The following is a 27451-nucleotide window of genomic DNA, read 5'->3' as shown; positions in this document are numbered from 1 at the left end:
TGACAGGATCTGACAGTTAGCTTCCTGACAGCTCCATTCAACCCCGACACCTTCCAGGTGCCTCATATATGCTAATTATCTCTTTTGAGGTAAACCGAGGTGTCATGGCCCGTTAAGTTGTGACTTTTGTTAAACAGTAGATCACCGTGTGTAGAGGATCTTTATCAGCGGTGTGAGCTGCTGCTGAGGCCGCTCCTCTAAGCATTTGGCCTGGCCTGAGCTTTGTTTGGCTTGGAGCCCATTATGGCCCCATCGCCACACAAGAGCCCTGACCTTCACACATGCAGATTAGCCATGTGCCCATTACCACCGGCATAACACTGGAGTTAAATATTCAGCATGCTCCTATAGCTGCCCCCCAGCACGGCACAGCAGCCCGGGCCTGCAGGAGGCTCCATCCCCCCGGCGCATCACTCCTGTCACCGGTCACTGTGCTTCATGCGGGGACAGATCACTGAAAACACAGAGAAGGATGCTAGATGTCTTTAGCAGCAACATATGGTTATTTTCATTATCGATTAATCAGCTGATCGTTTTTTTCTGATTAACCATTAGAAAGAGAAAAATGCCAGAACTATGCAGAGGTTAAGTTTAATAACAGGTATGACAGCGGAGCAGCAGAGTATGTGTGGAGTTTATTCTGATTCTGATTCTGAGTTTTCTTTTCCACTCTTTTTTGCTTTAATAATGAGGAAACGATTAATTGATTATCAGAATAGTTGCTGATTATTTTTCTGTCAATAAGCAAATGTATTAATTGACCAAGTTTCATCTCTTAACTCCCTGATTAATTGTTTGATCTGTCTGACATCAGAAAACTGTGAAAATGAAATATCTAATCACAGTATCTTAGAGACCAGGCTGATGTTATTAAATATGTTTTGTCTGAGCAACAGTTCAAAACCTAAAAGTTACTACAGCCTGAGACCAAGAGAAGCAGGAAGTTGTCACGTCTTTGAACCTGTGACCGTCAGACTGTAGACAGAGTTTTCTCTGGATTAAAAAGAATTCCCTCCTCTGCAGCTTTGTGTTATTAAGACAGTAAAATGTCTTTTTAAGTTTAGATTTATCAGATGTAATATTTTCACACGCAATTTAGATTTTCTTGTTCTACAGCACAAAGAGAAGTTATTGTAGAAAACACAACTTGGAAAACGTGTTAAAAGTCTTTGTTATCGAGCAGCGAGTGGAATATTTGATGTTTAGAAGATTCTGGAAATGCTTTTACAACCATTAAGTGCTGATAAACCACCTCCTTAGTTTTCTAATGATTGTCAGTAACTTGTCTCAGTTAATCAGATGCTTAGTTCAAAAGTGATGTGAAGACAGAAGAGGCACAGCCTGGGGCAAAGCAGCAGCTTGATAAGTCATTTGAGGAGTTCTTTGTCTGTTGGACATTTCAGATTGGTTCACCTCACAGTAAATCCTCATGTCAGATCCTGTTTTTTGAACTTCTTCTTGTATTTGATGAGTTTCTGAGCCACTCAGCCAAAACATCTCAAGCTCTGACTGTTGTACTGAAATAATTTAGCTTTAATCAGAGTTTCATGACTGATCTGAGAATCAAACTGTCAGACGTTGCACTGAACATTGTTGCCCAAGTTTCCCTCCCTTCTGTTCACATCTGGATTATTGATCAGGTCTGTTCCAGCTTGATCTTCCTCCCTCACTACACCCAGCTGTGTGGACCTGGCAGAGCTCCAGAGCTGCTCCACTTTTTTTTTTTTCTTTTTTGTTTATTTACTCGTGCATTTAAAGAACACGTGAAAGAACAGGATTAAATGTCTGGATCATTTTGTGTGTGTGTGAAATCCATAAATGGTTTCTATTTTTATCTGCAGCCATGAAACATCTGTTCACACTGAGTCACTTCTCTCACCTACTATTATGTCAGTGTGTCAGACGCAGTGTGTGTGAATATTAAAGCGTACCCAGACGTGACTCTTGACTCCAGTTTGCCGCGGCCTCTCAGGCTTTTGGATAGCTCATGTTCTTCTGCTCCAGTTAAATCTGCGCTGACATCAGTTTATTCTCAGTTCTCAGACTGTTTCGTCTCAGTCCATCCAGCGGTTGTTCAGATGTTTCAGTCACCAGCAGCAGAATCACTCATCATCCAGTCATTTCTCTTGCTCAGGTGCCGCCCATGGACCCGATGGCGATGAAGCGCTCTCAGCTCTACAGTATGAGCAACAACCCGTACTCCCAGCAGCAGCAGGGGGCGCCATACCCTGGCCAGCCCTACGGCACCCCCTCGCCCCACAGATACCCGATGGGGATGCCTGGCAGAGGGCAAATGGGGATGGGAGGGATGCAGTACCCTCAGCAGCAGGTAGGATATGCTCTGTTCACCCCTTTAAAAACTTCATTTTGTTGTATCTTAGTCTGGGTTTGGATCTGATTTGCATGTCCTCCATCATCTGTGATGTACCTGGTTACCGAGCTTGGCAGTTTGGTTCAGTGGCGTCAGGTCTTACTGGTGTCACAGGTGTCACAGGTGCTACAGGTGTTTGGATGGGCTGGTTTCAGGTCTCAGTTTTAGGCCCGTGCAGAGGTTAGAGGGTTTATCCAGCTCTCTTTGGGTTTAACTGAGGTTTTCTGGCATCTTTTCTGGCCATGGTAACGAGGGTAGATCACCGTGGTTACCTGTGCCCCAGGCCAGGTTAACTTGAGAGGATCCACCACCTGCCAACAGCGTGACTACTGACCAATCAGAGGTCAAAGGGCTTTGAAGCATTAAAACAATAACAAATAAAAACCAGATTAAAACGAGCAAAGACAGAATCAAACGAGATAAGATGAAGTGAAGTACATAAAATAAAATACAGAACAGAAATACAGTTAGAGAGCAGTTACAGCTGTTAGTTGCCCCAAATATAATGAGATCAACAGATTTTTGATCAGTCGCATCGTTTTGCTGCTTCAGATCTTCCATGTGTCAAACTGGTTTTAAAGCAGAGCTTCTGAGAATCAGAGAGTTTAACAGGTTAAATGAAAGCAGGAGGACAGGTGAGGCTGATGTTCACTGCACAGACTTTCTGTCTTTGATTAGAGAAATGATGCACACACTGTTTATTAGATGTGCGATTACTCTCTCCTCTTTGCTGTGGCAGCAGAAACAGTCTGACTTTAACTTTCATTCCTCATCACATTCTGAATACTTTGCTCATCATGAGACAGAAAAGCCAAAGATTTTCACCCTGTGTTAAAAACACATAATTCCTGCTTTTCTCTTCATATTTGGATCAACTTTATCACTTTCTGATGCAGCTTCATTAATGATTCTGATGATGCTTCTTGTAATTAACACAAACGCACTCAAATCTGAATCAGTGAGCTCCGAGTTAACAGAGCCTGTTGAAAACCCGTCTCATGATACAGGTTCTTCAGGACGACCCGTGTTAGGAAACCCAGAGACAGCCAGACCAGGCTGAATCTGCTTTGTGGTTCAGGCCTGTGCAGATCCTGTTCACATCACTCCTTTACAGTCCGCATCAGATTCATGATGTCTCAGAAATAAATGGTCCAACAAACACGGAAAACACGGAATGTTTTCCAGGCAGATGCTGGGACAGTGGCGAGCGTCTGCGTGTTTCCCGCCACACTGAAGCTGGGATGAGTTCACTTGTTTTCAGAGACTTTGAGCCGGTTGTTTGTTCATGGAGCCGACCTGCTGATTCATCTGCAGCATCACCACCTCGTCACCGTGGATGAGCCGCGTGCAGGACAACATGGCTATTGATGCTGTCAGACCACATGGCTGCCGCAGAGAGGGCCGGGCCGGGCCGGGTCAGGCTGTTTTTAGACTCCAGACCTCTGGTTTGGGTCTGATGCTGCTTCTCCAGGTTTATCAGTGTTTACTGAAAAGCAGCATTTCTCACATGAATCACTGACCTCCTGTAACCTTGGAAACTGTGCTGACCATCACTCACTGCAGGTTTCAATAAAGTTTTCATGGGGAGAAAAAAACGAGTTAAAACTTTCTCAGAAACTTGACACGCCTGCATCACACTGCGCTGCACAGCTGTTGGAGGACGGAGGACCTGATGGCTGGTATCGTCCTGCAGTGGAATAGAAACTCTGAAGCTGTGAGCTGGATGCTGAGGTCAGTGAGGAGCTTGCTGATTGGCTGGTCACACAGTTGTTTTCAATCAATGTTTAGATTTTTTTTTTTTTAAAGTTTAAATTCCTGATCAAGGTGACATCTTCAGTGCAAAACCCACAGATAAACAGTTTATTATCACGTATGACAAAGAATTGATTATTAAAACAGCTGCAGATTCTGTGTGTGTGTTACCATGTAAACACAACGTTCAGGGTTTTCTCTCGACTTTCTAGTAAAAGCTAAAATACTAAAGATATGTCGAACGTGCTGAGGAAACGTTGGATCCTGGTTTCTCGTGTCGTTGAGCAGATTTCAGGTGAACCCTCTGCAGGTGGTTGTCTCAGCCGCTCTCTCCTGGCTCCGCTGCCGTCTTTGTTCTCGGGTCGTAGATTACTCAGATCGCTGTTTTCTTCCCCCGGAGCTTTTCCTCCGACAGTCCTCTGATGTCGTCTCTCAGATTCCTCCGGAGAGAGAGGTTGTCATCACGGAGGAGCAGCGATGTTATTACATCATTACAGGTTGACAGAGGTGTTTTTTTGTTCAGCCTCAGGGAGCTCGTGTCAGCGTTGTCTCAGATGAAAACAGCCACAGAGGCGCAGCGAAGAAATGTAATGACTTTTATGTGCGTGAGGCCCCCGATGGCCCTGGGACTCTTCCTTTATTAACTCTCTGATTCCAGGTGAAATTGGATGTCAACCAGTCCCACCGACCCCCCCCCCCCCCCCCCCCCCTCGCTCCGTGCTGGTTAGATTGATCCTGGTGTGTGGTTGCAGGAGGTTTCCTGTCCACAGGCGACTCTCTGACAGACCTGAAACCCGGGCCTGTACTCGTCAGGTTTTCCATCTCGGCACCGTTAGTTGTTTCCGTATGTGATGTCATCACAACTGAACCGATTAGTCAATTAATCGATTAGTTGATCAACTGAAAATGAAATGGCAACTTTTTTATAATTAAAAAATGTTTTATATTATTTTGCATTATATATATATATTTTTTATTAATAGACAATATCATTTATTATTGAGAAAATAAACAGTCTAGCTGTTTTGTTTTGTTTTCTTGGGATTTAGTTGAAGAAAACTGGCACCAGTCAACAAACTCATCCAAACTCATCCACACCTCTGAGAAGAATAGTTCCTTCCACACCTGAGCTGAGCTGGTCGTAAAGCAGCCGTCACCGTGGCGACTCATTTCACTGATGTTGGTTGTTTTTCCTGGCGTCTCCTCAGATGGGTTCTCAGTACGCTCAGCAGCAGCAGCAGCAGAGCGTGGGGGGTTACTGTCAGCCGGGTCAGCCTCCGTACTTCAGCCCTCCACAGCAGCAGCCGGCCGCCCCCAGCCAGCCGCCGTACATGCAGCCCCGCCCACTGCCACAACAGGTACGACTAAAGCTACGATACTGTCTACAGCCTGTCTGTCACCAGGAGGGTGATCAGCTCCCAGGTTCAGCATTCATCACAAACTCTCACATGCTGACTCTCTCATTCTGAACAAATCGGGGACTTGAAGCCTGAGTTGATCTGAGACCTGCAGGTCATGGCTCAGTGTTGTTGTTTCCCAGCAGCAGCAGCAGTGATCGTGTCCCAGAGTGAAGACAAACTGACCTGTAGTTGACCTCTGAGAGATTCTGCTGTTTTCTGTCTGAGATCACCAAGAAGCTTTAAAGCTCACTGTCAGCTGACTGCAGGTAGAAAATCCTGCGGCTTCATCTGCTGTTTTCTGTCTGAAACTTTATCCTGAACGTAACGGACTCAAAACAAAAAGGTTTGGTTTGCTGGCGTCGGTTTGAAAACTGTGGCTCGTCTTTGATTCTCGTCATCGTGATCTGATCGCAGCTGAGTTTCGTCCTCGTTTGTCTCACCAGTGACCACAGCATGTGCTGCAGCAGCTTCAGTCTGGACCTCCGAATCAGCTGTGAGCTCAACACGCTCTCCACACGGTCCCTTTAGTAGCTCTTCTGGAGCTTTTGAATGTATCACACTGTCATCACCAGCAGGCTGAGGCTGCTTAGATTCCAAGGAAATAAAAATGTTCAGTCAGCTCCACACCTTCCCATCCAGCTGGTTCCAGTGAGCGTAAACAGACCATGAGTGTTGTGTAGTTTAAACTTTATTCCTCCGTCTGTCTTGATGCAGGAGGTGCCGCAGGAGGCGTACGGAGGCCGGGGCCAGTCTGCTGCTATGACTCCTGGGAAACCAAACCACGAGGAGATGAGTCTGAGCCTACAGGAGAGACCGTCCAGCCTGCCGGTGAGTTCGAACCCAGCACCTCCGTCAGGTCAGAGGAGAGAGGAGGCAGACTGATGAAGATGCCTCTGTAAAAATAACACAGCTCCATCAGCTTCTCTCAGAAACATTGATGGGTCAGAAAGTGACCTGATCACAGTCTGAGGTTTCTTCCTGTAAAACTGATGAAGCAGCTCTGAGGTTTGACTTTCTGTCCTGGTTCTGAAGAAGCAGCAGCTCATGAACAGATGGAGCAACACAACATAAAAAAGTTTATTGTGTCAGGCTCAGAGGTCGTGATTCAGACTCTGACTGTGTGACAGATTGAACATGGCTCAGACCTTCCTGCTGTCTGCAGGCTCTGATTGTTCTGCAGCTCTTCGCTGTTGTGGATAATGACGGCGCCCCCTTTTCTCTCCGGCTGAACCTCGCAGGTATCACGCTCTGAGCGCCTAATGCTTCCTGCTGAGTCGATGTGTGTCGGCCGGGAAAGACGGAGACACACAGCTGAAATAATGACGTGTCCTCGTGATCTGTGGCTGAGCTCTGACTGTCCTTTTCATTTAAAGGATGTTTCAACCTGGTTTTCAGCTCTGTCTGGACTGATGGTTTCTCTGAACCCTGAGAGTCAGGCAGCCAGGAGCCAGCCGGCCGCCACTCTGTAGCTGAAACGATTAGTTGATTAATCAGTCAGACGATTGAGGGGAAACTAACTTTCACTGGTTCCAGCTTCTCGGATGTGAAGATTCGCTGGTTCCCAGTTTTCTCTGACAGTGAACTCAACGTCTTTGGGTTTTCGACTGTTCAGACAAAACAGAGCGATGTTCACTGGGTCCTCAGGGAGTACTGATAAGACCATGACTGATGATGATACTGTTGGCTGCAGCCTTTCAGTTCTATGATGGAGTAACACGACCTTTCAGAAGGGTTTCTGTGTGTTAATTACTTGACATAATAATTCATTTTATAAAACACCTAATAAATTAACTTCAGCATGAACAAGCAGTTCAGGTCTTAAACCTAGATTTGGACACAGAGTCCCACTACAAGACCGGGGCTGTGAGGGGGCGGGCGGGGGAACTGAACGATACGGAGCAAACCTGGGCAGATGCTTGCTTTGCCTGCTCGGTGATCCAGTCTTAGAGAGACTACAGTGGACTCATTTGGTCAGTCCTTTATATCGATGAGACCCAATAGTAGAGCCCTGAGGTACACCTGAGTCCCAGAGGTAGGACGTGTGTGACTTAGGTAAACTCTCAGTGTGAGTCCAGAGCCTTCAGGGACAGAGACAGATACCAGGGACAGACATCTGCAGAGTCTTTCCCAGTGTCTCAGCTCCGTCAGTTTGGTTTCACCTTCAGGAACCTTCATGTTTTACAGCAGCTGGAGTGAAATCTCCTTCAGCTCCGACTGAGAACACTCCTCTTTCTATCTGTCTGTTTGCCTCCTGCTGTTTCTCTCCCTGCTTCTCCTTTCATTTCATCTCTTTTCCATCTTTCCACCTCCTCCTCTCTCATCAGACTTGTCATCTATCAGTCTCATTCAGTTTTATTCCCTCTTTCACATCCATATCTCCTCCTCTACCTCCCTCTCCCTGTTATATCTCTCTCTCCCTCTCTATTTTTTCTTCCTCTCTTTCTCTTTCGGTGCCTCCTTTTTGAAGTCAGGGTGCTGCTGCAGTTGCCATGGCAACAGGCGGAGGGTAGACGGGCTCTGTTGCAGGAAGGGAAAATTTAAAAAAATCGGCTGCACCCAAACGCCTCAGAGACGCTTTAATAACTTCAGTCCATGACGCTGAGATCGTTTGCTCCAGTTCAGATGTTTCCCACGTTTTGGCCGATGGTTTATTCTCACCCTCGTCTCTCTAAACTTTGTTCTGGATGTTGTGCAGGTTAAAGTCTAAACCAACCTGAAAAGGAGCAATGACTTTTCCTGGCTGTGGCCCTTTGGTGAGTCACTAAACAGCATCTGAAGGATAATTTAAAGCCTTTTACCAGCAGTGGTCTGAGACACAGCGACTACACTAACATCAGGTTCCCAGTTTAACCCAGTCGTCTAAACCAGTTACAAGAAAAGAACTCTACGGTTTTCGTACGGACATTTTCAGGCCAGTGAAACCCAAACTTCGTGAACGCATCAGCTCTTAGCGTTGTCTTCTTAAAACAAGGAAGACGCCTAATTTTTAAAGAAATACAAATAAATCAGGACAAACTTAACTTTTCTGTCTTTTCTCTCGATTTTCACATTTACATAAAACCCAGAGACGTTCAGGTTTCAGTGAAACGCAACAAAGGAAAGCATAAAATCATCCATTACCCAAAGTTCCCCAAGGGATTAATAAAGTATATTCTATTCTGTATATTCTATCATGTGATGGAAACTGAGATGCTTAGAGGAGGAAACGAGGGAAGAGGAGACGAGGAAATGCGATGGAAAAAAGGAAAAAGACTGCAGGAGGGGATGAAGAGGAGGAAGATGAGGTAATAAGAGGAAACTCAGGCAGCAAGGAGGAGGGAGGAGGCAAGGAAATGAATGAGGGAGGAGGTAGAGGAGAAGGATGGAGGACAGAAAGAAAAGTTAAAAGGTAGAATGAAGAGGAGGTGGAAGAAAAGGTACAAGACATCAGGAGGATAAGATGATCAGGTGGAAAGGAGAAGAAAGAAGGAAGAAAGAGATGAGGGTGAAAGAAAGGAAGAGACGTAAAAGAGGAGGGTGGAGGAGAAGGATGGGAAGAGAGAAATAGAAAGAATGAGGAGGGGTAGAGGAGTAGGAGAGGAGATGAGGATCAGATGGGGAAAGGAGGAGAAAGCAGGAAGTGAGGAAGAAAAGGAGGGAACATAGGAGGAGGTAAGGGAAGACAGGGCACAGTAAGAGGAGAAGAAAGGGTGGAAGAAGTTTAGAGGTGAAGGAGGAGGCGGGAGAACAGGTAGAGGAGGTGAAGGAGGAGAAGGTCGAGCGACGCTGCAGAGAAAAAAATCTCTGCAGCTCACTCTTTATAATTAGACTGTGTGTGTGTGTGTGTGTGTGTGTGTGTGAGTGAGAGTGTGTGTGTGAGTGTGTGAGTGAGAGAGAGAGAGAGAGAGAGAGTGCAGCAGTCGATTGGCTGAGCTGTTGGCAAGGGGAGGAGGGAGGGAGGATGGGCTGCTGAGCTGTGATTGGCTGGTCCGAGGCCCAGGGGCAGATGGGAGATTTCAGTGCAGTGTTTCTCTCCTCTTTTCTCTCCTCCATCCCCTCCTCCCTTCTCTCTCTCTGCTCTTCCTCATCTCCTCACCTTGTCCTCTCTTCCCTCTGTTCTCTTCTTCTTTACCTCCTCTTCCCTCCTCTTCTCTTTTTACATTCTATCCTCACTGACGTTCCTCCTCTCCTCTCCTCCTCCCTGGCTTGTGTCACCTTCTCCTTCCTTCCTTCCTTCCTTCCTTCCCTCCTTTCATATGTATAAATTTATTTCTCTGTTAAAATTCAGGCTGCGATGTTTGTGTCAGTGTGAGACTTCGCCTCGTCATAAAAACCTCACAGCCTCCGTCCCCCACAGACAGCCAGGCGTGGTGCTGTAGTGTCCCTGAGCAAGGCAGCGAGCCGTCAGAGGAGGCGTCAGACCGGCAGCCTCTGATGTGGTTTGTGTGCCTGAAGTGAAGCGTCCTCACACTGTCACTACAACAATTAACCACTTCACTCGTTCAGATAATGACTGTAGTGACCTGTGGGAAACACTGAGGTTGTTCTGTAACGGATGGAAGAGACGGTTCTTTGTTTCAGAGCTGAAACTTTTGTCTTTTCTTTTAAAGCCGTGTGGATTGTAGAGCAGTTGAGTTCTGTTTTCTCGTGACTTACAGAGGTTGTTCAAACTGCCAGAGCTCAACACGAGGAAATCATGACGAAGACATGTCGCACAGCACCCGTTTCAGAAACGGTGAGCATCTCTTCAGCCGGATCAACAGCAGAGATAGCTGTTGTAAAATATGCAGTGACCTGACGCAGACAGGAAACACAGCATTGGAAAATGAAACAGAAAGAGTGCGTGCTCCCAAACTGCAGCATCAGCAGCTAAACTCTCAGACAATAAGCCTCATGCTAACGTTAGCTGAGAGCCAGCAGCAGTCGCTCCTGTCCACTGTCCGCTCCAGGACACAGTGAAAGACCTGATGCCTGTTAGCATGTTGGAAAAACTGGGTTTGAAGAGCTGATGAAAGTTGTTGATTCCAGGTAGAAACTCAAACACAGCTTTATGCAGAGTGCGGCGGAAAGTGGAAGAGCAGCTTTTTCTTTTGTTCGTTCTCTGGAAATGTGGAAATTTATGATAAATGAGGAAAACTGGGTTATTGTTGGTGTTAAAAACATACGAGTCATTCTTCTTCTTTAAGTTTGTTCTGTCGTGCAGAGTTTTACGCTGAAGGTTGTGATCAGAAGCTGGTTGTAGATTTGATGTTTCTCCTCTCATCTCCAGGAAACGTCTCCTGAGATGAAAAATAATAAATCCGATAAATAAAAGCTGATAAATGAGTGAAGCCTCGTCTGTGTTTCAGGATCTGTCCGGTTCCATCGATGATTTGCCCACTGGCACAGAGGCTGTGGTGAGTTCAGGGGCGTTGGGATCCGGCAGCGCTCCGGGTGACCAGGGGGCTCCGGCCCGTTCTCCTTTCTCCCCCCATGTGTCGCCTCGACACCCCCCCCCATCTCGCACCGGGCCCTCGCCCACTCCCTCGCCATCCCCCGCTGGGTCAAGCAGCCAATCACGATCCGGACCTCTGTCACCAGCCCCCAGTGGACCAGGTATGATGATGATGATGATGATGGTGATGATTTTAACTTTGAAGATCAGTGGCTAAGATTTGACACAGGTCATCAGTCACATGACACATCTGATGTAAGTGTTGCTGACGATGTGACAGATGTTGTTTAACAGCAGCAGCATAGAGATCAATGATGTTTTATCATGTATTAAGCTACAGTACCTAACATCTGAAACGATCAGTCAAATCACTCAATCACTCAGAAACTAGATGCTAACACACTGTCTCTGTCTGTGTCAGGCGCTCAGTTGACCCCTCAGGTCTCTGGTCCTGGACCAGATGTTGGTCCTCATCCCTCCCAGTCTGCCATGACTCAGGACAGAGGTAACACCTTTTGCTTTGTTTCCTCTTTCCTTTCCTTTCCTTTCCTTTGCTGGAGGGGGAAAGCTTCCCTGCTCACTTGGCATCTCATTGAACGCCTGGATGTAGCTCCAGGATTTTATGGCTAGCAGTTTCCCCCTGCCTCCAGTCTTTGTGCTAAGCTAGGCTAAACACATCCTGGACCTATCTCTGAATTTTGGTTGTTCTTGGGTCCTCGTGGTGTCTCCGTCTCTTACCTGCTTCTCACCTGTCTTTCCTTTAGGTTTCCCTCCCTCCATGCAACGTAGCACCCCAGGGCCTCAGTTTGGCCCCCAGCAGTCAGCACCTCCTATGTCCCCTCACCCAGCACCAGGGGGCCCCATGCACCACGGCTCCTACCAGCAGGGCAGCTCCTATGGCCAGTATGGCCCCCCAGGTATAATCTGCTGAAACGTAGAAAGAAAGATTTGAAAACTGTTTTCACACATTTTACACTTGAGGAAGAATAAATCCATTCCTTGTTTACTTCCTGTCTGAGATCTCTCACCTCTCCTTCCTCAGGTAACTACCCCCGGCCCCCCAACTATGGTGGGGCCCCCAGTGCCAACTACAGCGGCCCTGGCCCAGGCTTAGCTAACAGCCTGGGATTGAACGCCAGCAGTCCGATGCACGGTCAGGGCCCCTCCACGCCAGCAGGTCGCGGTCCCGGGCCTGGGACAGGGGGGCGACCCTACCCCGCTGGAGGAAGTGTCATGGCTCCCACCTCTCCGGGCATGCCACAGCCCGCCGGTCAGGGCATGAGGCCTCCTGGGCCCAATGCCAGCCGCAAACCGCCAGACATCAGCCCCAACGCTGGGCCCAGTGCCAACTCATCCGCAGCCGCCGCTCAGACCAGGTGAGTCCTGACAGAGCATGGAAACTACTGGAAAAGTCTGGAAAATTAAAACAACTCCTGGAAAAATAGATATTTAAGGAACCTGGACCTGCTCTGATAAAGAGTGGAAGCTGCTTCCTGAGGTTTGTATTTGGTGTCTGTGAAGATCAGCCTGATGGTTTGCAGCTGCTGAAAGTCGACAGTTTGGACCAAGTCGAGTTTTTCTTGCCTCTCACCCTTCATCATCCCTCCATCCTTCCAGGCCTCCCTTCGCTCGCTCGCCCGTCTACCACAACCAGTCCTGGTCTGGGGGTCGACTTGCCCTTTCTCCTACTCTTCACCCCTCCCACGGTCCTCACCCCCACCACCATCCTCCTCTCCCTCACCCTCCTCACCACTCCCAGCAGGGCACCAATGCTGTGCAGACCCCCCCTGAGCATTATGGGTAGGTTTGGTACCAGAGCCTGACAGATACAGACACACAGCTTGTCATGACATCTCAATAAAATCCTAGTTTCTTCTGAAATTGTACTTCATCAGATCAACATCTCATATTTGGTGACTCGTTCTAAATCCTTTGCAGAATTAGACTGACATAAATCAGACGAATAAAAATGGCCTGATAAAAATGGCCAGATAAAGCCGTGTGATGAGCGTGTGTCAGGCTCTGCTTCTCATTGAGAAGTTCTGGGATGTTTTACTAACCAGACAGCTTTGTGTCCTGTCCTCTGACGGGTCCTGTATGGCTTCAGAGGGGCTGCTGCTGACGTGTCTTCATCAGGAAATAAAACTTTTTCTCACATCCACAGCTGCTGAAGCTCGATTTACGATCAGTTGGTTTGAACTCTAAACACCTGTCTCTCGATGGTACGAAGGGAAATAAAAAAAACAAAAACTCACCACTTGTTCTGAAGTTCTGTTTTGTTATTGAACGGTGTAAACAGAGGTGCGTCCGTGTCCCGGTCTGTTCAGCACTTTATACGTTTAACATCGAAAACACATCGTTTCCATGGAAACGTTTGGCTGAGTGACTGACTGTAATCAGGAGAGAAAGTGAGGTAAGACTTTCAACTAGATCATAAGCTGCACCGGAAACAGAATGGTACCTGGCACCTAAAGTAACCGAACCTCCCACTGAGGTCTTTCCACCGGCTTCAGAAGACCAGAATGGTTCATGAGAAACTCTTCGGGTCTTTCTCTCTTTGTCTCTGCTGTTTTTCAGTCCTCGTCTCCTCTAACTGGTCGGGTCGTGAGACGAACGCTTTAATCTTCACCTTCGTCCTCAGCGTTACCTTCTGCATGTGAGCTACCACCGTGCCAGTTTGATCACATCTCATAGTAAGGATTAAATCCCTTTTCTCCTCTGCTGTCCAGGCAGAGCAGCTTCCCGGGCATGGCACCAATGGGAGGAATGGGCCCTGCAGGCCCTGGAGCTCCAGGAGGTCCCTATAGCCAGCAACCAGGCAGTAATTCTGGGAGGATGACACCACAGGGACCCCCCTACAACACCCCACCCTCAGGTAGGACCAGTGCATGCCAGAAATAATTTTGGTGGTGGTTAGGATGAGGAGTACTTCTGGAATACTTGAGTCACTGCCACTGTTTGAAAGTGGATCTGTTGCCTTTATCTTTCAGGCCCCATGTTGATGCCGGCAGAAGGAATGGGGGCTCATCCAGATGCCAAGCAAAGGGTTGAGCTCAGCAAAGAGGGCGTGTGCCCTGCCACCGAGCCGCCCAAACCCAAGGTGCGTCCTTTGGCTGTTTGCTCTGCCGGTCACGCCGGCTCTCACCGTGCCATGTGTGTGCTCTTAGCATGCTCTAACAGATGCATGTCTGCTGAGCCTTCTGCGAATGCATCTCACAGGCTCCGATGCGGGTTTGTTGAATTGCAGTGTTGAGATTTCAAGGCTTTTTGAGGGGGCGGAGTTTGACTTTTGACTTTCGGGGGCGGGGAAAGTTTGTTACAGATACCTGGAAGTGTTTGTATTAAAAAGCCAGTGTCCTCAGAAAGCAGGGCCGGACCTCCAGCTGGGTGAAATGGTCTCCAAGCTCCGGGTCTTTGTATAGATGGATTAATACAAACTGAAATAGGAAGGGCTGTAGAGCGAGGGCTGCCTCGGAGCAGCACCGGAGCTAAACATGGTTGACTTAACAGGGGCCCACACTTGGGGACAGGTAGCAGGTTAATTCAGAAGCCTGGCAGAAAGAGATAGTGACGAGGCGGAGACCTCGAGAATCTGAGAACTGTTGGTGTTTGTGAACAAAAGAAAAGTGTATTTCTGACTCTGACTGACATGTCAACTTTTTAGCATATTCTGTTTGTTGCAGCCGGGAGAGGTTTCACAAAGAAAACGATTCCCTAGTGCCATTTAATATGTGTGTGTGTGTGCGTGTCTTCCTGGTTGGCGCTCTTCGATGTCGTCGACAGCGTTGACCAGGTTGTTTCCAGCAGCACAGCGTAGCGTTCGTTACACCTGTCATCATTTCATCTGGGTTCGGCTGGTTTGTGTTTTACAGGAAGCCCAAAATAACAAGTTCCTGTCAACACAAGCCAGAGATCTTCTTCTTCTCTTGCTTGTTTAATCTTGTTTTTCCCTCTTGTTTCGTTCACTCTCAGCTCAGCAGCTGGAGCTTTGAAAGCTCCGGCTTCTCCTCCTCGCTGCTCTCCTTTGACTTGCCTCTCCTCATTATCCAGTAGTGAAGAGTCGGCCTTGATCACAGCCGGCAAAGATCTGTGTCGGGCGGTCGGGGTTGCGTGAGACGACTCGGCTTTATCTGTGCTTTGACTCGGGTTCACTCGATGAGAACTTTGTGTCTGCGGTGTGTCGACGAGCTGCAGGAGCTCGGCTCCGTGTTTCTCCCGCGCTGAGACTCTGCTGCTGCTGCTGCTAATTTTTGCCTCTTCTTGTTTTTGCTCAGAAGCAGTTTGCTCACGGTTTGATGCTCCGTAGGTAGGTGTTGTCTTTTGTCAGCTGTCAGAGAAACTTCAAAACTGAAGTGAGACAACAGGAAGTGTGAACAGGGTGGAAACTTTAAAGCTCAGTTGGCTGTTGTTAAAATTCACAACAATTCCACTGTTTTCCCAGAGAACTCGATTTTTTTGGAGAATAAGTCAAAGTAACAGTAACGTGGGGGGACGGCTGAGGCACAGAGGAAATCCTCACTGTGTTCTACTTTGGTTTGGAAGAGGATTCAGTTTCCTCTCAGCTACTACAGGAAGTTAAAACTATATCAGTCTGAACTGTTTACAGATTAAACATACTTAAACGGACCACACTGATGTGCATGGTGAAGCATCATCTCTTATCAAGGTAGATCAACACCTGTGATGTTCTTGGTTGTGTCTCTGATAAACCACCAGTTACTGGTCCACTTTCATGGATTTGCAGAACATATCTGTGACGGCCATTCGATCCGTTTCCTCCTGATCTGAAGCATCAGGTGAGCGTTAGAGTCGGACTGTGCTCGTGGCAGGTTTTATCCACTCGTGTAGTGAGAGCTGAATGATTCATAAGCGTTACCTGTTATTAGACGTTTGGTCTGAAGCAGATTTTTAGATCAGAACTTGAGCAGAAAGGAAAGTTTCTTCTCTGCCACATTAACCCGACTGTCCATCTGCTCCCAGCTGCTAAACGCTAAATGCTAACGGTGCTGTGTGAAGCCGGTTTGGCTCCGGAGCTTCTGCTTCTTCGCTCTGTGATGTCGTGGTGTGTTTGCTGTCTGCAACGTGAAAACAAAACCTGAAGAAGAAACATCTCTGTCTTATTTTTTATATTTCTGTCAGACCTCCCCTCACCACATGGCTCTGTCGTGTGTGTGTGTGTGTGTGTGTGTGTGTGTGTGTGTGTGTGTGTGTGTGTGTGTGTGTGGATGATGTCTGGTTGTGTGTGTTTTGTGTCACAGGACAGCTTCAGCTCTCAGTGTGTGTCCCAGCCCCCCACCCCCTCCCCCATGTCCCCCAGCTCAGCTAGTCTGTCCTCCTGTCACGGGGAGGACAGTGATAGCATTAGCAGCCCCGCCTGGCCCAAGACTCCGACCAGCCCTGTAAGTGCCGCAAAGCACAGCAACAGTTTTCTTTTTCACTCTTGTGTATTTTTGGTATTTTCCAGGGTTCTACGGTGTGTGACTGTCAGACCGGGCCACTGTTTGTTGATGTTGTCCGATGGTTTTGACTGTACCTGACCCTGTGGTGCCACCGTAGAGCCCTGCTGCTGATGGATGAAAACCTCCAAACTCCACATGACGTGGTTTTACTCTCACTCTCAGCTGACTTTAGTAGCTATGGTTATTTTATTCTCCCAAACCCAGTGAGTTAAAACAGATTAGTCCTAATGAAGCAGCCACTAACTTTCACTAAATGAGAGTTTTTGGAGATGCAAGGTTTTCATTGGACAAAGCAACAAAGTGCTGGCATCTGATTTTTCTTTGGTATTTTTGTAAATAGTGAAGCTGCTTTTTTTATTGTGAATGTTTTGCATCTAAATGTGATTTTCCAAATGTTTAATGTGAGACTTTCTCATTAAAACAAAATGAGTCAAACATTTTCCTTTTACCCAGATTTCCTAATTTAAAATGTCAGTGTCAGAGACTGTGCTGTGTCCAGTCTCAGAGCAGAAGCCGTGGTCCAGCTGGACGTGGTTCCTCTCAGAGACTGTGCTGTGTCCAGTCTCAGAGCAGAAGCTGTGGTCCTGCTGGACGTGGTTCTTCTCTGAGACTGTGCTGTGTCCAGTGTCAGAGCAGAAGCTGTGGTCCAGCTGGACGTGGTTCCTCTCAGAGACTGTGCTGTGTCCAGTGTCAGAGCAGAAGCTGTGGTCCTGCTGGACGTGGTTCTTCTCTGAGACTGTGCTGTGTCCAGTGTCAGAGCAGAAGCTGTGGTCCAGCTGGACGTGGTTCTTCTCTGGCAGAACTGAGTCACAGTGTTTGTACGTTTCATTCACTTTGTAAAGTTACTGTGAGATCAGCATCAGTGTGGTGAAGTCACTTTCTCATCACCTGGACATTTAATTTTCCTGAAACTTTACTACATCAGCACTTGCTGTGTGCTGTTGGGGTAAGGGTGTGGGCAGGACCTCCATCTCTGTCAGCTGATTACAGTGGGGAAGAATGTAAATCTCCAAATGAACAAACGTCCAAACCAAACGTGGAACTGGTTGAAACATGATGGTTTTACTGAGAAAGTCTCTGAGCTGTGACTGTCGGTGTTTCTGTGTCTGACTCTCTGTCGCAGTGCTGCCCAACCTACTCACCCGTCCCCGGACAGATTTCAGAGTTTGGTCTGAATCCATAACGCCGGCAGTGTTGGTGCAGCATTTCTTACTGTAACCAGTGGGTTTCACTTACTGCAAACCCCACAGGCTTTTAACGGGCGAATTACCTGCGCTCACTGAACTCTTCATCAGGAACACCACGCTCACTCCGGCACCTTCCTCCTGCTGTGTCACTGCTGACGTCACAGTCAGGGTCACCTGAGGTCACGCGTTTTCATTCAGATGTGTGTTCCTGTACGGGTGTTCCTAATAAAGTGCTCAGTTTCTGAATTTGTGAACAGACAAATGGAAGTTGAATGACTTTTCAGAATAAAAGCGGACATTTTTTATGACTCTTTGGTGGAGTAAGTGAAGGAAACGTGGTGAATCCACCGACGCTCAGCTGATGCACAGCATGTGCGGTGCACTTAACTAAAAAAAGAAAAAAGAAACGGTTGGGTGGCACTGTGGTTGTGTTACTGTGAGGTGACGGTGTGTAGCTGGAGTGTGTAGCTGGAGTGGGACTGCACAGTATCGATTAAAAACTGGCTGTTTTACTTGTTTGTGTTACTCAGTTTGTGAGGATTTGCTGTTTCCTCTGTTTTCCATCACAGTGAACTGGGTCTCTTTGGGTTTTGGACTCTTGTGTTCTGGTGTGTTATAGAACATCAGTCAGTCTGGTTCAGTTCAGCTCCATCCACAGCAGGAGCACAGCCACTGTAGATCAGTAGACAGATAAACATTCAGTGAACATCATCTTCATCTTCATCTTATTTTGTCTGACAATAGTCTAAAAGCCAAAGTACTGACTTTACGATGGAGTCAGAGCAGTAAATCCTCAGGTTTGTGTTGAACCAGCAAATAGTTCCTGCTTTTCCTTGATTGGTTAAACGATGGTCAAAATAGTCGGCAGTTAATTTTCCGTTGGTCGACTATCAGCTGTTTCAGTGGAGCGGGTGTTGACTGTGACTGCGCTCCTCTCTGAAAGCTGTTGGTTTCCTCGTGGTAGTTGTGGATTACAGGAGGTTTTTGGTCGTACCGTGCAGTTCTCCTCTGCTCTGATCGTGAAACCCGAGGCTGACTCTGGTCTCCGTGTCTCGGTCTCTCCAGAAGTCCAGCGCAGCCACCATGACCAACGAGAAGATCACCCGGCTGTACGAGATGGGCTCCGAGCCGGAGAGGAGGCCCTGGGTGGACCGGTACCTGTCCTTCATGGAGGAGAGGGGGACGCCCGTCCCAAACCTGCCCGCCGTCGGAAAGAAGCCGCTGGACCTGTGCAGACTTTACCTGGCTGTGAGAGAGATCGGAGGCCTGGCCATGGTGAGACGAGCTGCTGCTCTCTCCCTGCAGCGTTCAGGCTTCTGATTAATGAGTGTGAATAAATTAGTTGTAGCCATGATGAGCTGATCGATCAGCTGACAGAGAACTGTTTACTGATCGAATCATTTCATCTTTATGATGCTTCACTCGTCTTTAACAGGCACAGGCCTTCGTTACAGGTGTGTTGTGTTGTTTAGCACACGAGCAGCTGAAACATCAGCTTGAACATGAGGAACATCCTGTTCTCACAGCTGTCAGTAACGTGACGCTGCCTTCACATCCACAGGCCAAGCTAACGATATCTCAGGTGTTTTGATTCTGCGTCTTGTCTGATTTTTGCGATTCTGGATGAATTGGTGCAGAAATCCGTTTTCCGTCTTCGCGTCTCCCCTCAGGTGAATAAGAATAAGAAGTGGAGGGAGCTATCGTCCCTGCTGAACGTGGGGACGTCCAGCAGCTCGGCCAGCTCTCTGAAGAAACAGTACATCCAGTACCTGTTTGCCTACGAGTGTAAGGTGGAGCGCGGAGAGGAGCCTCCACCTGAGGCCCTGGGGCCCGGCGGAGACGTCAAGAAACCTCCGTCACTCCAGGCCAAGATCCAGCCACCGTCCCCAGGTAGGAAGTCACCTGTTCACCTGTTAGCTATTTACCACCACAGGAAGTTATCAACCTGTGATCTGCAGTTTATCGTGACCTGAAACTTTAATAGTCCTGTGAGGTTTTGGTTCCTTGTTGTGATTGAAGTACAGTGTTCTACTGAACAAGAAGTCAGCCGTACAGTCATCAGAAACAGAAAACACTCTTCTTTGTTGGAGTGAGTACTTTAACAGCTCCCCACTCAGCGCCCCCCTGTGGACCAGCTGACAAACATCAGCACGCATCGTGGCTCTGTTCCTAAATATCTGGTCACGTCTGATTAAATGTGCAGGGAACGTTTACATCATGTGTGAAGCACGACGCCAGCGATGTCACAGACTGATTCTGTAAAGAGTTTTAATGATGGTCAGTGGTACGAGCCAATGAAAGGTGTATTAAAATGGACCGTACAGGTGTTAAACCTGGACGTGTGTTAAGGTGGACCTCATTAGTACTAAAATCAAGAGACGTATTTTTGTGGCCTGCACAAGTTCAAAAAAGAATCATGGTCGGTCTTGTGAAAAGGTCTGAAGTGAACTGTATGTTCAGCTTTCATGTTTTCTGAATAACTGCAGTGTGAAGTTACACAGTGACACGTGACCCTTGTTCTCAGCAGGTTTTCTGTCTGGTCTGTGTCTCTGTAGCCAACTCGGGCTCCCTGCAGGGCCCCAACACCCCTCAGTCCAGCAGCAGCTCCCTGACCGAGGCCCCCGGAGACCTGAAGCCCCCGACCCCTGCTTCCACTCCGCACAGCCAGATGGGCTCCCAGTCTGGCAGCAGGTAGGGGAGGGGCCAGGGCCCCAAAATCATCAGGTCAAAGTAAAAGATTGGTTCTGGAGTTACTCGCCAGCATCGTTCATCACTGGACATTAGCTTTTAGCTAACGATTAGTTTCATTATTGATTAATCTGTCAGTTCTATGAAAGTTCTCACAAAGCCCACGGTGACGCCATCAGATGGTTTTTCTAACCAACCCAGAACCAAAAACCTTCACCAAACCGGCAAATATTCATGATCGTGAAACGTTTTTGTGAAAATGATTACCAATTCAAAAAAAGCTGCAGATGGATTTTCTTCTTTTCTCAGTTTGATATTGATATATAATCTTTAGCCGTACGAAAACTTTGATTTCCAAATAAATGTTTCTCTCCAGGAACATGGGAGGAGTCAGCGTCCAGGACCCGTTCTCTGAAGGCAGCGATCCAGCTTTCCACAGCAAGCGGGGCCCGGGACCCGGCGGCGCCCCCTACCAGCAGGGAGGAGGTCACACAGACCCGTCAATGAGGATGCAGTACGATGCCAGCAAAGACCCGTACGGAGGACCGAGGAAAGGTGAGTGCTGAGAGCAACCCTCTGCTGATGGATGGGGGTTCTTTAAAACAACAGAAATACACTGAGGAGAATGTCGGTTTAGTAACTGATCAGAAAACAACACGCATCAGGTTCAGAGACGGGGCTTCATCCAGCAGCTTCTGGCTGTGGACTGAAGGGCTTGTGTTTTTCTGGTCTTTAAGTTGCAGTTGCACAGGAAATGATTGTCCTCTGCTGCCTCCTGGTGGTCAAATCCTAAACTGTTCAAACAGTGCCGCATGTGCATCGTATCACAGGGGATCATTTTCTAAATAATGCAGACGCTGGTTTCACTTCATTCCATTTTTACTACATTGAGTAAGGTCCCTTTACCTGCTGCTCTTCAGGTCCGGGCCCCAGCGAGGCCTTCGGTCCCGGTCAGATGCCCAGCGGTGCCATGCAGGACATGTTCCCCCGCGGGCCACCCTCTGGACCCTTGACAGGGATGGGCCCCAGACCCCAGTACCCCTACGGCCCTGGATATGAGCGGAGGTAAGCTACGGGTCAGACAGCCTGAGGGCTTGTTGGGCTTTAGAAGGTTTGTTTGCACCGTTTAAGGAGACAGGTGTTCTTATTCTTCAGGGTCAGTGTGTTCTTAATGTTTTGGTCACTAACAGAACCTGACAGAATGTGAGATATGTAGGAACCTGTGTTCAGTATGTGTAAAATTAGCATGGATGAATTTGGTTTTGTTTACGACCTAAAGACCATGGACTAACACTTTGAAGACACTGGACACTTGCAGATAGTTTGTCTGTGCTGGAAAATAAAGAACATCAAACCTTTAGCTTTGTGTCCTGTAGCAGTCTATAAGATGTGTCACCTGCGCGTGGCAGGAACCCTGAAGTTCCCTGTGTGTTTGTGTCCTGCAGGCCGGACCATGTGATGGGGCCAGAGGGAGGCATGGCGCCCCCCGGAGGTCAGAACAGCATGGGTCAGACAGGAAACGAGGCCAGTATGTTCCCCACCAACAGATACCCCCACCAGAGGTGAGAGGAGGAGAACACGGGTTTGAAGTGTTTGTGGTTTTTGGTGTAGGTGTGTCAGTGACGTCGTCTCATTCTGAGGTGTGTAAATAAAGTTTCTCTCTTCAGGCACGGACATGACGGCTACGGACAGCAGTACCCTCACAGCATGGCCTACAGTTCCCATCAGCCCCTGTACTCTCAGCAGCAGGTGAGTGTTCTGATTCTGCTTCACATCAACAACAACAGAGACGCAGTCAAAGGTCAGAGGCCACAGCAAGACGATGATAGATACGAGGGATGAGTCCAAATGTCCAGACGTCCAGACGTCCCAGCTCTGACAGACTCAAACCTGTTCAGATGTAAAACCCATCTTCACTCTTCTGTCCTCGTACCTGCAGGGTTACAAGCGTCCGATGGAGGGGATGTACCCTCCCCCGAAGCGCCATGAGGGGGAGGGGTTCGGCGTGCAGCAGTACGGCTCCCAGCAGCCCGACATGTTCGGCCCCCCCTATGGAGGAGGAGGTGGAGGCTACATGGGCCCCGAGCGGCGACCGGTCCAGGGCCAGTACCCGTATCCTTATGGCCGGGACCGCCAGGGGCCCCCTCAGCACGGCATGATGGGCTCAGGACTGTCATCAGTGTCCGGGGGCCCCGGGGAGGGGCCACAGACCAATATGTGGAACCCCAGGACAGACATGGGTTACACGTACAGTAGGCAGGGCCAGGGCCCCCCCTACCCTGGCATAAACCGAGGGGAAGACCAGGAGGGCAGGGCCCCTCAGGACAGCCAGTGGCCCCCCAGTCACCCAGGCCAGCGCCAGCCGCCGTACCCCCCCCACTCTTCTTCCTCCTCCTCATCCATGCCCCCCCTGCCATCCAGACAACCCCCCTCCTCTTTCCAGACGACGCCCACCGTCCCTAACCATGTGACCCGCTCTCACAGCCCCTCCTCCTTCCCCCGTCCTCTGGGGGGCTCTCTTTCCCCCAACAGCGCCCCCTACCTGCCCTCTATGAAGAAACCAGCGCTCCCAGGTGTCCCCCCCCGCCCCCCCGCCCGCTCAGGGCCTCCCCCTCATCAACAGAGAGGTCAGCTTCCCCCCCAGCTCTGTGGAGGCCACCGCCCCCAAACTGAAGCCACGACGCCGGCTCACCGCCAAGGACACAGGTCAGACACACACACAGACACACACACACACACACACACAGACACACACACACACACACACAGACACACACACACACACGCACACACACACACACACACACACACACAGACTTACAGTGTGATCGTTAGTGTTGAGCTCTGTGATTGAATTCGTCCTATCAGGAACCCCTGAGGCATGGCGAGTGATGATGTCACTGAAGTCTGGCCTATTAGCAGAGAGCACCTGGGCTCTGGACACCATCAACATCCTGCTGTATGACGACAGCACCGTGGGCTCCTTCAGCCTCACACAGGTCAGACACCTGAAGACGTCGTCTGATCATGTTTTAATTATGAGCAAACAGTCAGTGTGGACGGCTTCTCAGGTGTTCACGATGTTTTCTGTCCTCCCCCTGTCCTCTCCCCTGTCCTCTCCCCTGTCCTCCCCCTGTCCTCTCCCCTGTCCTCCCCCTGTCCTCCCCCTGTCCTCTTGCAGCTGCCTGGTTTCCTGGAGCTCATCGTGGAGTTTTACCGCCGCTGCCTCATCCAGATCTTCGGCGTCCTGGAGGACTACGAGGTTGGAACTGAGGGCCAGAGGACCCTGCTGGTACCCCTGCCTGACCCCCCTGAGGGGGAGGGGGAGGAGGAGGAGGAGGACATCGTGCTAAAGCACAGGGCACCTGCCGCATGCGAGTCTAACGGTCAATCAGTGGAGGAGCAGAAGACACAGAGGAGGCCAGCGGAGGAGGTGGAGGCAACGTCACCGCTGCTCACGACTGCCCCCAACTTCAGTGCTGAGGATGCAAAGCACAGTGAACTGGCTGTCAAAGAGGAGGTGGACGTGAAGGAGGAGCAGCAGGAGCCCCGCCCCCAACAGGCCAGCAAGTACGACAAGCTGCCAATCAAGGTGGAGGAGAGCGGGGAGGAGTGGGAGGAGGTGGAGGAGCGCTGGGCTGAGCTCAGCCGACCCAACGGCTTCATCAGCGGCCTCCTGCACTGGAAGGCCGGGGGAGGAGACTCCACCACTCACATCCAGACTCACTTTGAAGCTCGCACAGGAGGCTTCACCCCCCCGAACCCAGCGGAGAGGGAGGAGGGGGGGGGTGGAGACGAGGAGAGGGAGGGAGGAGGGGAGGCGAGGGAGGAGGAGGAGGAGGCAGAGAAGAACCTGCCAGTCGGAGAGGAAACGTTACCTGAAACACAGCAAGGTAAAGATCTCACCTCTTCACCAGGCCTTCGTTTGCTGATAAAGACCATGAGGTGCAGCTGAAAGCTCTGGAAAACACTTTACACAGACTTGTTTTATCCTGTGTACGGTGGCCCTTTAAGGACAAATACGTGCACATGTATATGTATACGCACGCACACACACACTGACATAGATACATGAATGATCACTGGGTAACTTATTGATTTTTACTGCAAATACTTTGATCAAAAACTTTGGGACAAAGTGTGAATCGACTGTGGCCTTGTTGTAGTGTTGCTGTTGCACCACTGGGTGGCTCCTTTTCTGTGTGGTGAGGTTTTAAGCCTGTGCGTCAGTGTCTGTGATGCTGGGTAAAATCAGGTGAACTGTCCCTTTAACAGCGGTTTGTTGTTTGGCCTCTCGGCTCCTCACACAGATTTTCTGTGGATATAAACTCTCCCTCCTTGTGTTCTGCCAGGCTCCCTGTCAGAGGTCAGAGGTCAGAGGTCACCGGCTCCCAAGGCGGCTCAGAGTCCCATCAGACAGCTGGAAGACGAGCCTCGCTGCTGGGACGAGGCTCCGCTGTCCACGGCCGAGTCCTGGCAGGACTCTCTGGCCAAACGCTGCGTCTGCATCTCCAACGTTGTGCGCGGCCTCTCGTTCGTCCCCGGCAACGACGCCGACATGTCGCGGCACCCCGGCCTGGTGCTCATCCTGGGCCGGCTGGTGCTGCTGCACCACCACCACCCCCGCAGGAAACGGACGCCGCCCACCTATCAGCGGGAGGAGGAGCAGGGTCTGGCCTGCAGCCGGGACGAGTGGTGGTGGGACTGCCTGGCGGCGCTCAGGGAGAACACCCTGGTGACGCTGGCCAACATCTCGGGCCAGCTGGACCTGTCGCTGTACCCCGAGAGCATCTGCCTGCCCATCCTGGACGGTCTGCTGCACTGGATGGTGTGCCCGTCCGCCGAGGCCCAGGACCCCTTCTCCTCTGCGAGCGGCTTCTCCTCGCTCACCCCTCAGAGACTGGTGCTGGAGTGTCTGTGCAAGCTGAGCATCCAGGACTGCAACGTGGACCTGCTGCTCGCCACGCCGCCTTTCGGCCGCCAGCAGAAGCTCTTCGCCACGCTGGTGCGCCTCGTGGGCGAGAGGAAAAGCCAGGTGTGCCGGGAGATGGCGGTGGCCGTCCTGTCCCACCTCGTGCAGGGCGACTCCACGGCAGCGAGGGCCGTCGCCCTGCAGAAGGGCAGTGTGGGAACTCTGATCGGCTTCTTGGAGGACAGCGTGGCCATGGCTCAGTACCAGCAGAGTCCGCACAGTGTGCTGCACGCCGCCACGCCACCGGAGCCACCCAGCATTAACATGATGTGCCGAGCCGCCAAGGCGCTGCTGGCTATGGCGAGGGTGGAGGAGAACGGGGCGGAGTTTGTTCTTTACGAGAGCCGGCTGCTGGACATCTCGCTATCGGCCGCCCTCAGCTCCTCAGTGGCGGCCATCATGTGTGAAGTACTGTTTAAAATTGGCCGCTCATGACAACGACACCGCCACGGAGCGTGCTCGGTGGCGCCGGAAGCAGCTCCGCACTTGTGATGAATTGGCTCCTATTATATTTTTATTTAAAGAACTGAACACAAAGTTTTTACATACAAATGAATATATATAGAATATATATAGCTCCTCAGCTCCATCCACAAATGTTTATTTGGAATTTTTAAGTAATTTTAATACAAAAATATTTAATACTTGTATTTTAAATTTTTTATTCTTTTGTCAGTTGTTTTGTTTTAACCAAAGTGTGATGGTGGAGAACGCTCGGGTTCTGGTTCTGTGTTTGAAATGGACGTGGTCGTTTCTTTCTGTTTGCGGGTTGTTTTTCTTTTTTTTCGGGGGGGAGGGGTTTGATTTGGGGGCGGGGTCAGTTTTATTTAAATAGTGACATGTTGTAGATAGGCCTCTCTTTGCTCATGTGGTATGACAGAGGAAACACTGATGTTCAGTCACGTACTTTGTTCTGGTGCAATAGGTTTGTTTTGGGTGTAATTTGAAATGTGAATCATTTGACCATCTGCAGTTTGACCATCAGTATTTTTCCAAACCACAGCAGTTTGTTTGGGGGGGTGGGGGGTGGGGGGTGGGGGGAGGGGGAGGGGGCGGGGCTGCGTCACTTTCCGTTGTTCAAGAACTTTTTATGTCTCTTCCACCAATCGAATCTAAATTTCCCTCCACCGTCATCCTGCTCCTGTAAATAGACGATGTACATTTGCGCCGCGACAGATGGCGTCATGACTCGGCGACGGTAGCTGGTGATGAATGAACGGTCGTCATTTCTAATCACACCTCTGCTCACCTGAACGTTTAGTTTCCCTCTTCCCAGCAGGTGAAGACTATTTTTTCTGTATTTGAGGAAAATCCTCCAGTTTCAGGATGTTCTGTGGCGTCTGATCTGGGAGGGTGTGTTTGATTTGAGAGACTGTATGTACAGGAGGTGGGGGGGGGGGGGGGGGGGGGGGGGGGGGGGGGTGTACTCATCATGTTGTTAACTGACACAACTTCAAAAACAGTTATAACAAATGTAAAGAGAGAAAAAAGAAAATCTCTACATCCAGAACGTCTCCTGTTTGATTTGACGTTTCTTCAGTATGAGATTTTATATGTTCCACAACATGTTAAAGAATAAACGTACATGAACTGTGGTTGAGCACTGTGAACCCAGCTCTGGACTGGTTTTATGGGAACGACAGCGGGTCCAGCACCGAGCAGACGGGCCGTTATTCTGTCCGGTCCAGGTAGGCTGAACATTTTATCCTGAAGGTGGCGCCACAGGTAAATTCATGTTGTTTCCCAAGTGAAGGACATCGGCCTGTCAGGATCAGCTCTGCCCCCTCAGAGTCCAGTCACAAATCACATTTACAGAAATTTACCAAAGTTAATCAGCTTGACTTGTTGGACTTCTGACTTGTTTGTCCTCCCTTGTCACATGTAGGTATTGTCCAGTTGTTTGACTCGTCCTTGTTGGACCTGGAACTTGTTGGTCTTTGAGCTTCACTACCGACCTGGTCTTGACTCTGGACTCGCTCTGTGATCGCTCTCAGGCCTCAGCTGATCAGACTCACCTGTGATTGTTTCCTGTCCTTCAGCTCCTGAGCTGGATTCTTCAGTCGCCTTAAATCTGATTTATCTTCTAATCCTGTAAACGATCATCATCATAGTTCACTTCCATCACTTCATCGACAAAACAACAACATACTTTACTGGTTTAAACTCACAGGAAATAATTAAAAACATCAGAATCTTTAAGATTTAATCA

At 49.3% G+C, this 27451-nt stretch overlaps 1 protein-coding gene across 1 annotated transcript in view; it reads left to right on the top strand.

The window, feature by feature from the left end:
* The window catches only part of arid1b (AT rich interactive domain 1B (SWI1-like)), a 28157-nt gene extending 1320 nt beyond the window's left edge, over window positions 1-26837 (top strand). The window contains 22 exon segments of the mRNA XM_041064106.1: window positions 2135-2329; window positions 5332-5481; window positions 6238-6351; window positions 10851-11097; window positions 11358-11441; window positions 11701-11853; window positions 11979-12312; window positions 13666-13811; window positions 13927-14036; window positions 16195-16335; window positions 18648-18857; window positions 19253-19472; window positions 20138-20273; window positions 20647-20825; window positions 21191-21335; window positions 21716-21832; window positions 21938-22019; window positions 22210-22862; window positions 22864-22976; window positions 23139-23269; window positions 23452-24163; window positions 24623-26837. Coding sequence (XP_040920040.1) covers window positions 2135-2329; window positions 5332-5481; window positions 6238-6351; window positions 10851-11097; window positions 11358-11441; window positions 11701-11853; window positions 11979-12312; window positions 13666-13811; window positions 13927-14036; window positions 16195-16335; window positions 18648-18857; window positions 19253-19472; window positions 20138-20273; window positions 20647-20825; window positions 21191-21335; window positions 21716-21832; window positions 21938-22019; window positions 22210-22862; window positions 22864-22976; window positions 23139-23269; window positions 23452-24163; window positions 24623-25677 — 5427 coding nt within the window. The 3' untranslated portion in view covers window positions 25678-26837.
* Window positions 26838-27451: the final 614 nt, after the last annotated feature.

This window comes from Toxotes jaculatrix, chromosome 19 (genome assembly GCF_017976425.1).
Source record: "Toxotes jaculatrix isolate fToxJac2 chromosome 19, fToxJac2.pri, whole genome shotgun sequence".
NCBI classification, from domain to species: Eukaryota; Metazoa; Chordata; class Actinopteri; family Toxotidae; genus Toxotes; species Toxotes jaculatrix.
Note: the sequence above shows the minus strand (reverse complement) of the source record. Positions and strands in the feature narration are given on the sequence as shown.